The sequence below is a fragment of the Mya arenaria genome, chromosome 10 (assembly GCF_026914265.1).
Source record: "Mya arenaria isolate MELC-2E11 chromosome 10, ASM2691426v1".
Taxonomy (NCBI): Eukaryota; Metazoa; Mollusca; class Bivalvia; order Myida; family Myidae; genus Mya; species Mya arenaria.
The window spans coordinates 72,501,087-72,513,218 of NC_069131.1; the positions used below are offsets into that span (position 1 = coordinate 72,501,087).

General features: G+C 33.2%; 1 protein-coding gene across 1 annotated transcript in view; it reads left to right on the forward strand.

Moving 5' to 3' along the window:
* Window positions 1-10,816, forward strand: part of LOC128205009 (uncharacterized) — a 32,874-nt gene extending 22,058 nt beyond the window's left edge. Inside the window, exons 7-16 of the mRNA XM_052906404.1 lie at window positions 164-229; window positions 2,541-2,646; window positions 4,754-4,828; window positions 5,403-5,489; window positions 5,852-5,955; window positions 6,678-6,864; window positions 7,754-7,918; window positions 8,243-8,443; window positions 9,273-9,381; window positions 10,704-10,816. Coding sequence (XP_052762364.1) covers window positions 164-229; window positions 2,541-2,646; window positions 4,754-4,828; window positions 5,403-5,489; window positions 5,852-5,955; window positions 6,678-6,864; window positions 7,754-7,918; window positions 8,243-8,443; window positions 9,273-9,381; window positions 10,704-10,816 — 1,213 coding nt within the window. The remainder of the gene's footprint in view (window positions 1-163; window positions 230-2,540; window positions 2,647-4,753; window positions 4,829-5,402; window positions 5,490-5,851; window positions 5,956-6,677; window positions 6,865-7,753; window positions 7,919-8,242; window positions 8,444-9,272; window positions 9,382-10,703) is intronic.
* The last annotated feature ends 1,316 nt before the right edge of the window (window positions 10,817-12,132 follow it).

Sequence of the window (12,132 nt, forward strand, 5' to 3'; positions counted from 1 at the left end):
TCTATATCACTTGATGAAATATGTTGCGATCTTACACTGAAACAAAAATGCTCTCTTCTATATCACTTGATGAAATATGTTGCGTCCTACACTGAAACAAAAATGCTTTCCTTTATATCATGAATTATTGTCAACCTTGACTTACAGAATGCTTTATTTCCAGTTCTGGCGATCCGTGCCAAGTCGTCAACGGCACAAAACAATCTTCAGGTTCATCTAAGGTCAACTGGTAAGGTGGTTTTGTGGCAAATTATTGTGTATTGACTATTTGATTAATTGAATTAGAACACATGACATACTGGATGTTGACCAGATAATGAGTATCTTTTCATCAGTCTGATATTTTTTGTCTTTTTGGAACTGTTTCCAATGGCTCTTTTATTGGTAAAAATATAAATTGATTGCACCACAAAAAATATGAATATCTGGATGAAAAATACTTACACTTAAGACAATAAATATTTAAATGTGCAACAAGTATAAAAACAGCTTGTTTGTCTTTTTGTGTATGTATGTGTGTTAATCATCAAATAAAACATACTGTCCTTTATATCAATTTTTTACGATATTTAACTTTTCAAATTGATTGATTATTCATTATGAAGGAGTTCTTGCCCCTTGATTTATTAATAGCTAAATTATTACTGCTATAATTTTCTATTCATGGGCAATAACTCCTTCATAATGCAAACATAACATTGATTTACTGGTACATTTAGGTCAAGGCAGAATCTAGGATTTAACATTTCTCAAATTACTTCAAAGTGGTTGTAATTCAAGGTGAACATTTGAGAAATAGGTGATAAAATATGATGCTCTTTTCATTGTAAGACCACTGATGTTTCTCTCTTTCCCATGTCATGATTGTAAAACAGATTTAAAACAGAATCACTCTATGAAATTTGACACTTGACAAACTGAATATCCTTTGTGTCCTTCTGTAACCTTAGTTTTGAAAAATGATCATGAACATAACTTGTGTTGATATGATATGTTTGCATGATAAATTCATAAAAGAGCATTTTATATACATGAAGTTTTCATCTTTATTTTAATGTAATAGTTAATGTGAAAGAATTTTCTAAGTAAGAACCTTATAAATAGAATTCTTATTATTGACATTTGCTTTTTCCCCTTTTATCTCTAAAGAGTTTTTTTTGTAAAAAATGAGCCATTTTAAGCCCTTCTTTCTTTTAAAAAATACCCATTTTGTCATTAAAAGCACCTGCCTTTTATTGGGGTGTTATAGACTATTAAAGTGGATTTGTTTTCAAAGCGGTTAAACTTTGATTTCATTTAAAGTGAAGTTTATTGCAATTCTTTGTACATACAAATATTTTCATGAAAAGATGCATTCAGATTAACATAGAATTAAATATGGCACTCTTTAAAAAGTGTGAATAAATAAAATAGGTTTAAAGTGGTAATATATAGATATGTTTTCCTTATTTCTGATAATTGTTATCTAAAAGAATTAAGATGACACATGCTTATAATTATTTTTCGTTTATAACACTATCAAGTTACATAATGAATTCAACTTTTTTGCAAATTAATTCAACTTTTTGCATAATTATGTTAAATGGCTGTTTTTCATGCAATTTTATGCTGCTAGTATCTTCAATTACTCTGTAACAAAAGTGCATTTTTTTAATACACATTAAAGGTGAATAAATGGATCATTACATAACTGAATAAAACACATGGTAAATAACCACATATTGTGCTTATATAAATATCAATGTCAAGGTCCTATGTACACCTTTTTTAACCTTCAGTAAAACAAAATTATCTAAAACATACTTTAAGTATTGAGGGATACAGTTTTTTAGAAAATGTAACTGCATGCACAACCTGAGTTATTAAATTTCAGGGCGCGTACGTGTATTAATTCCATCACGAGGGTTGTGTGTGCAGAGTGTAACAGTTTTTTTACCAGGTTGTCAAGGACAACATTCCAAAATTAAGAAAAAATAATGAATTGCACTGTAATTTACCTGCACAGTTAAGCTGAACCTATTCTTAATACCGTTCTGATATTAATGTTAATGTACAGACAAACAAACCACTTGCCCACATGGTACTAGTTCAACTGATCTATTTTTAGATGCGTTATTCTCGCTAATCATTTAGCTTACAAGCCATGACATTTAGTTAAACAAAATGTTTTGATTCCAGCTTCCTATGAAGCTGAGGGTTTTCTGAAGGGTATTTGTTACCAATATAGCGAGATTATATATTGTTTTACAGGCATGTGATGTTAATAATGAGTCCAAGGTCCTCTGATGCTGTGGGTTTTCTGAAGGGTATTTGTTACCAATATAGCTAGATTATATATTGTTTTACAGGCATGTGATGTTAATAATGAGTCCAAGGTCCTCTGTTGCTGTGGGTTTTCTGAAGGGTATTTGTAACCAGTATTACAAGATTAGATGTTATTTTACAGGCATGTGATGTTATGGGTCCATCGTTCGATGCAGCTGAGGGTTTTCTGAAGGGTATTTGTTACCAATATAACGAGATTATATATTATTTTACAGGCATGTGATGTTATGGGTCCATCGTCCAATGTGGCTGTGGGTCATGCAAGTTGTCCTCTCTGTGATAACGTTCGTCAAGGGTCTATTAAAAATTTATGTCGCAAAGGTAACAAGACAAAATTCCAAGATATTTGTTGGGTGTTTAGTAACAAAGCATAAATTTTAAAAATTATAGATGAGTTGGGTAACAGATAGTCCCTTTCAACACTAAATTCCTGTATCACATGAATGTTTTTGTAAGTTAAATTGATAAATGTCTTCAGAGGTATTTTTATATGAATAATTTTGATCCTTTGAAGTTTGTTTCAGTAAGCAATTTTTTTATAAAAGTTGAACCAGGTTTCCTAAGGTAGTAAAATCTAATTATGACTTTGTGTATATCCTTACGCAACAGAATAAATAATATGTAAGTATGAGGCCACAGTACAGTAATAGTTTGTTTGGTGTTTCTCGTCTAAACCACAATAATTTCCTAGACTGTTCCTCTACTGGAACCAAATTATTTTTTTTTCATTTCAAAACAACAACAAAAAATACCCACATGCAACCACCCTTAAAGCTGCACTCTCACAGATTTACGGTATTGATTTTTCTTTTAATTTATGTCTCAGAATCAGCCTTTTTGGCATCATTGCCTTCAATTCAGTCAAATAAGGTAAAGCACAATAGAACAGGTCTCAATTATAAGGAAAACTTTCGAAAAACTCATTTTGCTTAAAGTTCAATTGTTTGAAAAACTGCCGAAAAACTCACTTTTCTTAAAGCTAGCCATTAAACCATTTTCGAATGTAGATATGGAAACCTACGATCTGATCTTTTTTCAGCAGTCTTGTATCACAGGTTTCAAGACATTTATGACATTCAAGTTAGCCCGTTCCAAGACAAAATTAAAATAAAAGTTGCTAATCTGTGAGACTGCAGCTTTAAGAGCAGGAAGGGAAACACCAATAGAACTCTTTATTATTTATTGTGGCCTGAAATGAATTATTAATGTATGTTAAAGTAGATACATTTACCCGTGTGCGGCTTCCTTAAGTCAACTCCCTCCTCTCTTACAATATCTTGGTATTTTTAGGGAATTTTTTTTTGTAAATGTTATGTTTATTTCATTTTTTCAATGGTTTTATTTTGTTAAAGAAATCTTGTTGTGCATATTCATATTGTTTCGTGGCCAATTTTGTTTGTGATTGGAGATTGTTGTGTGAGACATATTCCATCTAATGTATTTCCATCTAAATGTGAGTTAATGTTAAATATCGCTTTAAGAAATAAATGTGAATCTGTTTGTGTAAGTGTATTTGCATGTGCAGATTTATTAGTTAATTGTTGTTTTTGAGAACGCTTATTGAATGATTGACAGACTGATTTAGTATGCAAATAGTTAGTAGAATTATTAATCAGAACAAAGTAAGGAATTAATTTAATAAATTGCCTATGATAAATAGCCAGCCTCTTTTCGTAGATGAACTTAGTAACATAGAGCATAGTTTGTCGTTAATTTGATCTAAGCACATAAACATTTGATACTTGTGCTAAAACAACATTTATGGTCATTTGACACCAGCTCTAATGAATCAATGTTTTGTTTAATTTGTTTAAATATATTAATCAGTTCAAGGATACACAAAAATGACTGCACAATATACAAATAATTCAAAATTATATAAAATAATTCTAAATGGATTGGAAGACAAGCGTACTAACGCTTATGTAAATAACTTTTAATCCTTGTTTTTGTCATCAAACACACATTGGTCGTCTGCATTTAAATACATGGCCTAAATTTACCAAAAAAGTTAAGACTTTGAATGACACAAATTTTATTTCTATTCTAAAATTCAATTGCTTTTAGATCATTAATTCCATGTTCAAAATAACAGATTTTACCATTTATTACCCATCTTTTATCGCATTCCCATTCTGAGAGGATGAGTCTACGAAACACACAAGTGTGGGGCTTTGACTCCAGGGGCCGTTTTTAATATAATTCTTATCTTTATCCTAAGTCATGCCTGAGTGATTTCATTCATTTTATTAGCCAATTATTACGGTCCAATCAAAACACTCAGATTCAAAGTTGTTGATTGAATACAGACCCTGTATAAATAAATGGTATCACACAAATCCTATTTTTTTGCTGTTTCAAGTTAAAATCAAACTGTCACTATTCATTATGTCGGTATGATTTAATCTTATCTATATGTATTTTGCAGGGTAATAGAAGTGAGCAGTTTCTACAAGCCAACTTCATCCTGGAGGTGTTCAGCTCCGTCCCTTTTATTGTGACAGTAAGTGAGATTAGTGTTCAGGTTTACGCCTCGGCCAATAGGATCGTCTGACAGATTCATATATAATTATTCAGAAGAGCTCTGGCAACCAAAATTTTATCAAGCTGATACAGCTGACTGCTTTCCATTTAGGCTTTATTTGGGTTTTTAAGTCGGTTATGTAAGAGTTCTGCATGCCTTCTGGCCAATATAGAGGCATTTCGTGCTCAACACTAAGAAAGTCAGCATTTATTTTGGTCTTTTGAAGTCTTAAATAAATTGACTTAAACCTAATACTCATAGTGCAGATTGTTCACAATTTTTGTTAAAGTTAACAGCATTGTAAACGTCATCATTGTTGATTTTCAAATCTTAACTGCTGTGGAAGTTTAATGGACACACTTGTGGTATGCAAAAAAAAACAACTTACAATCATGATGATCATGGAGCTTTTCAAATTTTATCAAAGCAAATTAAACAAAATTTTGCCCATTTGCTCATTTTGCTTTCACCACCCTCTTAATACTGTAGAAGGTGCTTAACTTATCAGAATGTTTTCATGCAGTTTGAAGTAGTTGCACCATTATCATTTCAGCTGTGCTATCCTCCGCTGCTACAGAACCTTTTTGTACCGTCATTTCTATCATGTTGGCTTGTGAAGAAAGCTCTCGATAGATTACTGGTAAGATTTATTATTGTTGCACACGGGACATTAGGGAAGTCTTTTACCAGTTTCCGCACTTGCCCTGGGGTTTGATTTTCTGGTTCTTACCACAAACACTTGATAGACATTATTAACTTAACCATTAATATGCAAGTAAACCTTTGATAGTTTTTGCCTTGTTAGGCATATAGGTTTTGCATAGCTGATATTCCATAAAAGCAATTATCCATACCTTTTTGGTGTTCAAAGTTTTGCAAAACTCCAGCATACTTGTTTGAGTTAAGGTTTATTTTTTATTCAAATGAGTGAAAATTCTGAACCAAAAAAATGAAGATTAATTTTAAGAATCCAGTAAAAAAACATGATATCGTGTATTTCAGAATGACCTGCATCGTACTAGACAGCGATTCCAGACTATTTCTGTGACACTCTCTCAACAGTGTCTGATTCTCATCGCCACGCTTTTCTGTATGATCTTTACCACGTAAGTATTTTTGTTGATCTTTAACATGAACAAAGTTTGGTTGATCTTTCTTTATCATGCTAACATTTTTGTTGTTCATATTTTGGATGATCTTTACCATGTCTGTATTTTTGTTGATCTTCACTAAACACATACATGTAGTTTCTCAGATCTGTTTGATGAATAAAGTGTTGTGAATTGTCTTAAGTATCATAAACTTCTTCTTTGATATTATTACCACTTTATCTCAAGTTTAGCCTGTCTGTTTACAATGAAAAATGATCAGGGCATTGTGATAGGCTTGGTGTCTTCAGCATTGTAGGGCTGAAAATTAAACCTACACCATAACTCAATTATTTTTAAATATTTTCAAATAAAACTTGGTACACATGTTGCCAGAGAAAAAACACAAGGAAGGCCCATAAGTTTAGCTTTGATAATAAATGAGTTCTCTCCGCATTTCACTGAGGAACCTCTGTGTTTGCTCTGCTGCACTGTTGTTGTAATCATGAACATTTAAGATGTATTTCAAAATTTATCTTCAAATGCTGCTGTGCTTTTTGTACGACCATTTTAGTCTTTCAGATAAAAAAAACATTTAAAAACCTGGCATCAATGAATCAAGTTCAGTCAGTTACGGATCTAAAATATTAAGCATACCCATTGGTAGCCTGACAAATATTAGCAACCATTGGCATCCACTGGCAGTGCTCCTATCTTGCGCTTCTAACTTCCCTTTCCAGGATCTGTGGTATACAGCACATCCAGCGAGCAAGTGCTGAGGTTCAACTCAACATGTTCGACGCAGTGTATTTTGTGATAGTAACGTTCTCAACTGTGGGTTACGGGGACATATCGCCCGATATCTGGCCGTCACAAGTGTTCATGATCCTAATGATCTGTATAGCATTTGCCTTTATTCCGATGCAGGTAAGACATTTTTACCTGTCTAAATTTTGAAGAAAACAAGTCAAGGTATTGTTATAGCTTTAAGATCATTGTTTGCACCTTTTTAAGCAGTGTGGTCACCGTCGTGCTATAACTTTTACCTAGGTCTTAACTCAAAAACTGTTGAAGATGATTGAATGAAATTTGGTACACATGTTGCCAGAGACAATACACACATGTATAGGAAGGCCCATTACTCTTCATTTAATAATTGTTGAGTTATGCCCTTTGTTTTTAGCCTTGGTTCGTCTTCATATCATTGTCTGACTGAGAAAAATGTACGAGTGCTAGCATGGTATTGAATTGTTTATATTTTGAAACTCTTGCCTGTAAAACTGCACTCTCTCAGATACCGTTTTCACAACTTTTCTTAAATTTTGTCTTGCTATGAGCCTTTTTTATGTAAATGTCTTAAAACCAGTGATATTAAACGGCTGACTTAAGATTGCAGTTTTTCATATTCATGGTCGAAAATTGATGTTTTATGGCTAAAAGTGTTACTAATGCTTTAGAAAATATCAAAAATTGTCCATTTTTCAAACGACTGAAATCTGTTCTAGTGTAAGATATCTTATATGCCTGACTTGAATTCAATGATACCAAAATCAGCTGATTCTGAGACAAAAATTAAAAAAATAATGTGAAAACTACCAATCTGTCAGTCCTTCGGTATTGAGGACGACTGCCTATCACCTAAGAGGCATGGGTTCAAGACCATTCTGGAGCAATTTCTCTTGGTTTTTTAACCATTACTCTAATACTGGTTTCTACCAGGAAAAATACTTCAGCTTGGTTCTACAAGCTCTCAGCTTTCATCGCAATGAGTGGAAATAAAACTGTTCCAACCCAAACTATTTCCTTGTGGTCACAGATCCAGATGATAGCCTCCACGATTGCGGAGCGTATGAAGTTTGGCAGTGAATACAGTGAACGACGCGCGGCAGGGTGTAAACATGTGGTCGTTGTCTCGCGTACCCTACAGACAGACACTGTCATGGACTTCTTGCTCGAGTTTTATGCTCATCCAAAACTAGAGGTAAGAATAAGAAGTGATCTGATTCTGAAAATGGTGAATGTATATTTTTGTGTTATTGCTGGTTTACAGGATAAAAAAATACGTGTTTGCGAGTTTGTAGTTTGATTTATTTTTATTGTGAATTAGAAATAAAATCTTATGAATTGTTTTTTAAGCTACTTTCACTTAGACTGCTAAATGTTTAAAGATGATATGTCCTTGTATGAACACATATCTGTGTAAATAAACAGTTCCATGAAATGAGTCATAGAAGCTAAAGTGATATTGAATGCAAGTGGGTAAAGTTGTTGTTTTGCATTAAATAACATAACAATATTTGTTCAGGAACATGTTGTGGTCTTGATGGCCTCGGAACTAATGGATGTGAACATGCAAGTGATCCTGAAGGACCCAAAATGGTCGCAGCGCGTCGTGTACATGCGGGGATCCGTTCTCAAGGATACAGACCTGAAACGGTGTCGTATAGCCAGCGCAGAGGCCTGCTTTATTCTCGCACCTCGTTACATCAAAGACAGGACACAAGCTGTAAGTGTTTGTTTCAAAGGCTAATTTCCTGATGACTATGTATGTTTTGTTGGCACTCTGTTAACTTAATCTCAATAAAGCATGCGTAATGTTGTATTAAACGATTAAAGTTAATATTCAACCTTAAATTAAAACCTAGAATAATGCATAAGACATTGTCCAATGCCTTCACTTTTTGCAGGATTAGCATAGGACCTTTGCACCAATTATAACCACTACTCTGACCTTTTTGCCACTTAATGTTATCACTGTTATAACTGTCTATTCTAGGATCAGCACACAATTTTGAGATCATGTATGGTGAAAGACCTTGTCCCGAAGTGTAAACAATATAACCATGCTGCTTTTACTCTGATCTTTGGCCTTTTATATATTCCTTATTATCTTTGCTATGAGCAAGCAGCACACAAGGTCATGCGACGGGAAGATCATGTTAAGGGACTTACTCAGAGAAGGTTTTCAGTCTGTGAAGGTTCCGCTTGTTGAAGGGGTTTTGCTGTGGGGAAGGGTTTTGCTTTTTCGTTCGGCGACGTGTTTCGCTTGGGGAAGGGTTTTGCTTTTTCCCTCGGTGAAGGGTTTTGCTTGGGAAAGGGTTTCCCTCCTTCACTCAGTGAAGGGTTTTGCTCAGAAGCTCCAATATGTATAACATCAGACTTTTTCTGTGATATTTCACCTTTTATTATTTGATTTGTTGATCATGGTGTTTTTTATAGGATCAAAACACTTGTGGAGGCCATCGGCCGTCAAATATTTTGCTGGAAAGTGCTAAGAGTATATCCAGTTTTTTTCTTTTGCGGTTGATAAATTTACTTATTGTTATACTTTATAGGACCAGCACACGATATTGAGGTCATGGGCTGTGAAGGACTTTGCTCCAAAGTGTAAACAGTACATCCAGCTTTTTAAACCGGAGAACAAAATCCACGTCAAGTTTGCAGGTACGAAAGATTGATTTTGATTTGAAAATGAAACTTTCTTGATAGTTAACTTGAATAGCCAAACCGCACTATACTTGAATAGCCATGCAGCACAAAGTTAAACTGGAATAGCCATGCGGTACCATAGCTACTTGTTGTTGTAGCTAGGCTTTAACCAGGTTTTCTCATAGTGAACCCTTCGAAGAGTGAATGACGTATGTCCTTGTTTGGGTGTCCTGGCATTCAACATCAAACTTACCTATGAAACTTAATAACTTTTATAAGGGTTGACATATCTTGACCAAACTTTGAATAGAGAAAGAGTTTATGGTGACCTTTCATGGGATTGCGTTTGGGCCCCTAGGATCAAGCCCAAGGTCACTGTTACTAAAGATATAAAAACTGTTAAAACTGAATTACTTTCGTTGGGTTGGTTGTATCTTAACTTAACATGATTTTTATGAAGAGTTTATGGAGACCTTTCATGGAATTGCATTTTGGAATCCATGGGGACAATGTCAAGGTCACTGTTACTAAAAATGGAAAAACAATTGAAAATGAATAACTTAAGTTAGGGTTGACATGTATTTGCTGTACTTGGTATTTAGGAAGAGTTTATGGAAACCTTTCATGGGAATGCATTTTGGGCCACTGGGGTCAAGGTGAAGGTCACTGTTACTGAATATACAAACAGTTGAAACTGAATCTCGCAATGAAAGCTGAAGTTGTTCTGTCAATCATTAGTAGTCAGTATCAAAAGCTCTGCATAGCTTGTGTTTTATTGTTAATGCTCCGACTTATAAATAAAATTTATTTGACTTGACTTGACTTGAATCATTGAAAACCTAGTTTGGTTGTATTTTGCCTACTTGTTAATATTTTTTATCTTCCTAGGGATGTTTTGTTTTGAAATTAACAAAATTAAAGGTATTTAACCTTTTAGAATATGACTTTAATCTTTCCATATATATATTAAAATATTAAATAGGTAGTGAGTTCTAAAGAATCAGTGTCTATTAAGCCAGAAAAGAAGATATTAATTTGTTTGTAGTTAATCTATATTGACAATTGGAATATCTCCTGAACCTTTTGAAGTCATTTACCAGAAATTATATTACGGCCACAAACACTAGTTATTGATTAACTGTAAAACAACAAGGTTACATCCCACTAATTCTGCTTCCTTCTTTCCAGAACATGTTGCATATGAATATGAATTCAAATATGCGTTATTGACAAAGAACTGTCTGAGTCCTTGACTGTAAACTATTGTTTCTTAGCTTGTTAAGTCAGGCAAATTAATGAAAGGCTACATTCCACTAATTTTCCTTCCTCTTTTTCAGAACATGTCGTTTGTGAAGATGAATTCAAATACGCGTTATTGGCGAACAACTGTTTGTATCCTGGATTATCTACCCTTGTATCGCTGCTGGTTCACACGTCTGGCGGATTGTAAGTGCAGCATTTTCATTGGTAGAGTTATTGCCCATTGTAGAATAGAGTTTCTGTTAGGAGGCTCTTAGATTCACATTTGTTTTCACTTCTAATTCACTGTGTGTGTTGTTGTTTTTAAACTGGGTAAAATAATAACCATTTTACAAACATTTGTTGCTGTTTAAAAACAAAGATATTCTCCGACATATACGAGTGATTCACATATTTAAAATCGATACATACACATGTATAACAAACATAAATTTTGAGTGATTAACCTTTAACTTTTTACTAAATAATGCATTTATGGACAATATCAATTACTGATAACAAATTGTGACCGTCTATTTATTATACAAGTCGAAATTTCTTTCATCGTACCGGAGTAAAAACGTTCATAGACTTGTACATTTAATGACCCGGAGTGGTTTTGTAATAGTAACGAATTATTAACATATTATATGCTTCCAGGTGGTTTATACACATTTTAACGACTGCGTTTCCGAAATGACGTTACGTTAACATACAGAATAGCGCATTTTACTGATAAAATGCAGAAAAATGTCTTATTATACCATTTTTAGGCATAGCATATTTTTATTTGGTTCATTGTAAGATCGCAGTATATTTCACCGTGTAAACGTCAAGCGTGAAAACCATTATGAACGCGTCACTCACGGAATGTAACTGTTTACGATCTAACACGGAAACGAACAATTATCCTCTGTATGCCATTTCATATAGAAGCAACAACGTTTACATTTTAAAGATGGTTTTTCTTAGGGATTCAAAATCGGACCAAAGTCATAATCGATCATCGAAAATAATCGGACGAGCCATTTCGATCAATCATCGATTATATAATCAAAACGGAACAAGTGAATATATTACAAATATATCCAAAACTATATTGGTTTGTACATACATGTCTTTAAATGAATAAACATATTTCAATCAGTTATGTTTTATATGCTGTTTTGTTATACATTCCAGGTTACAATTGATAATTTAGTAAAATGTTTTTAGGAGATAACTTAATTCTAAAATATTGAAAATAAAAACTTGATTTTCCCACACTACAAGTATATACCAGACAGTAGTTTTATATTTATTAAAAAGATCAACCATAAACTGATGAATTATTTACATAATTATCAGCATTTTCATCACTTTAATAAAGATATTACATAATTTGGAACAAAAATGTAGTACAAAATGTATTTACATGTAGCATTTAAAAACAAAATCCAATCTGTTACATGAAATACTTATCAATTATCATGACATTATGTCGAAATGAATTTAATATTTTTCTAGCAAGATATAACATGGGGAAAT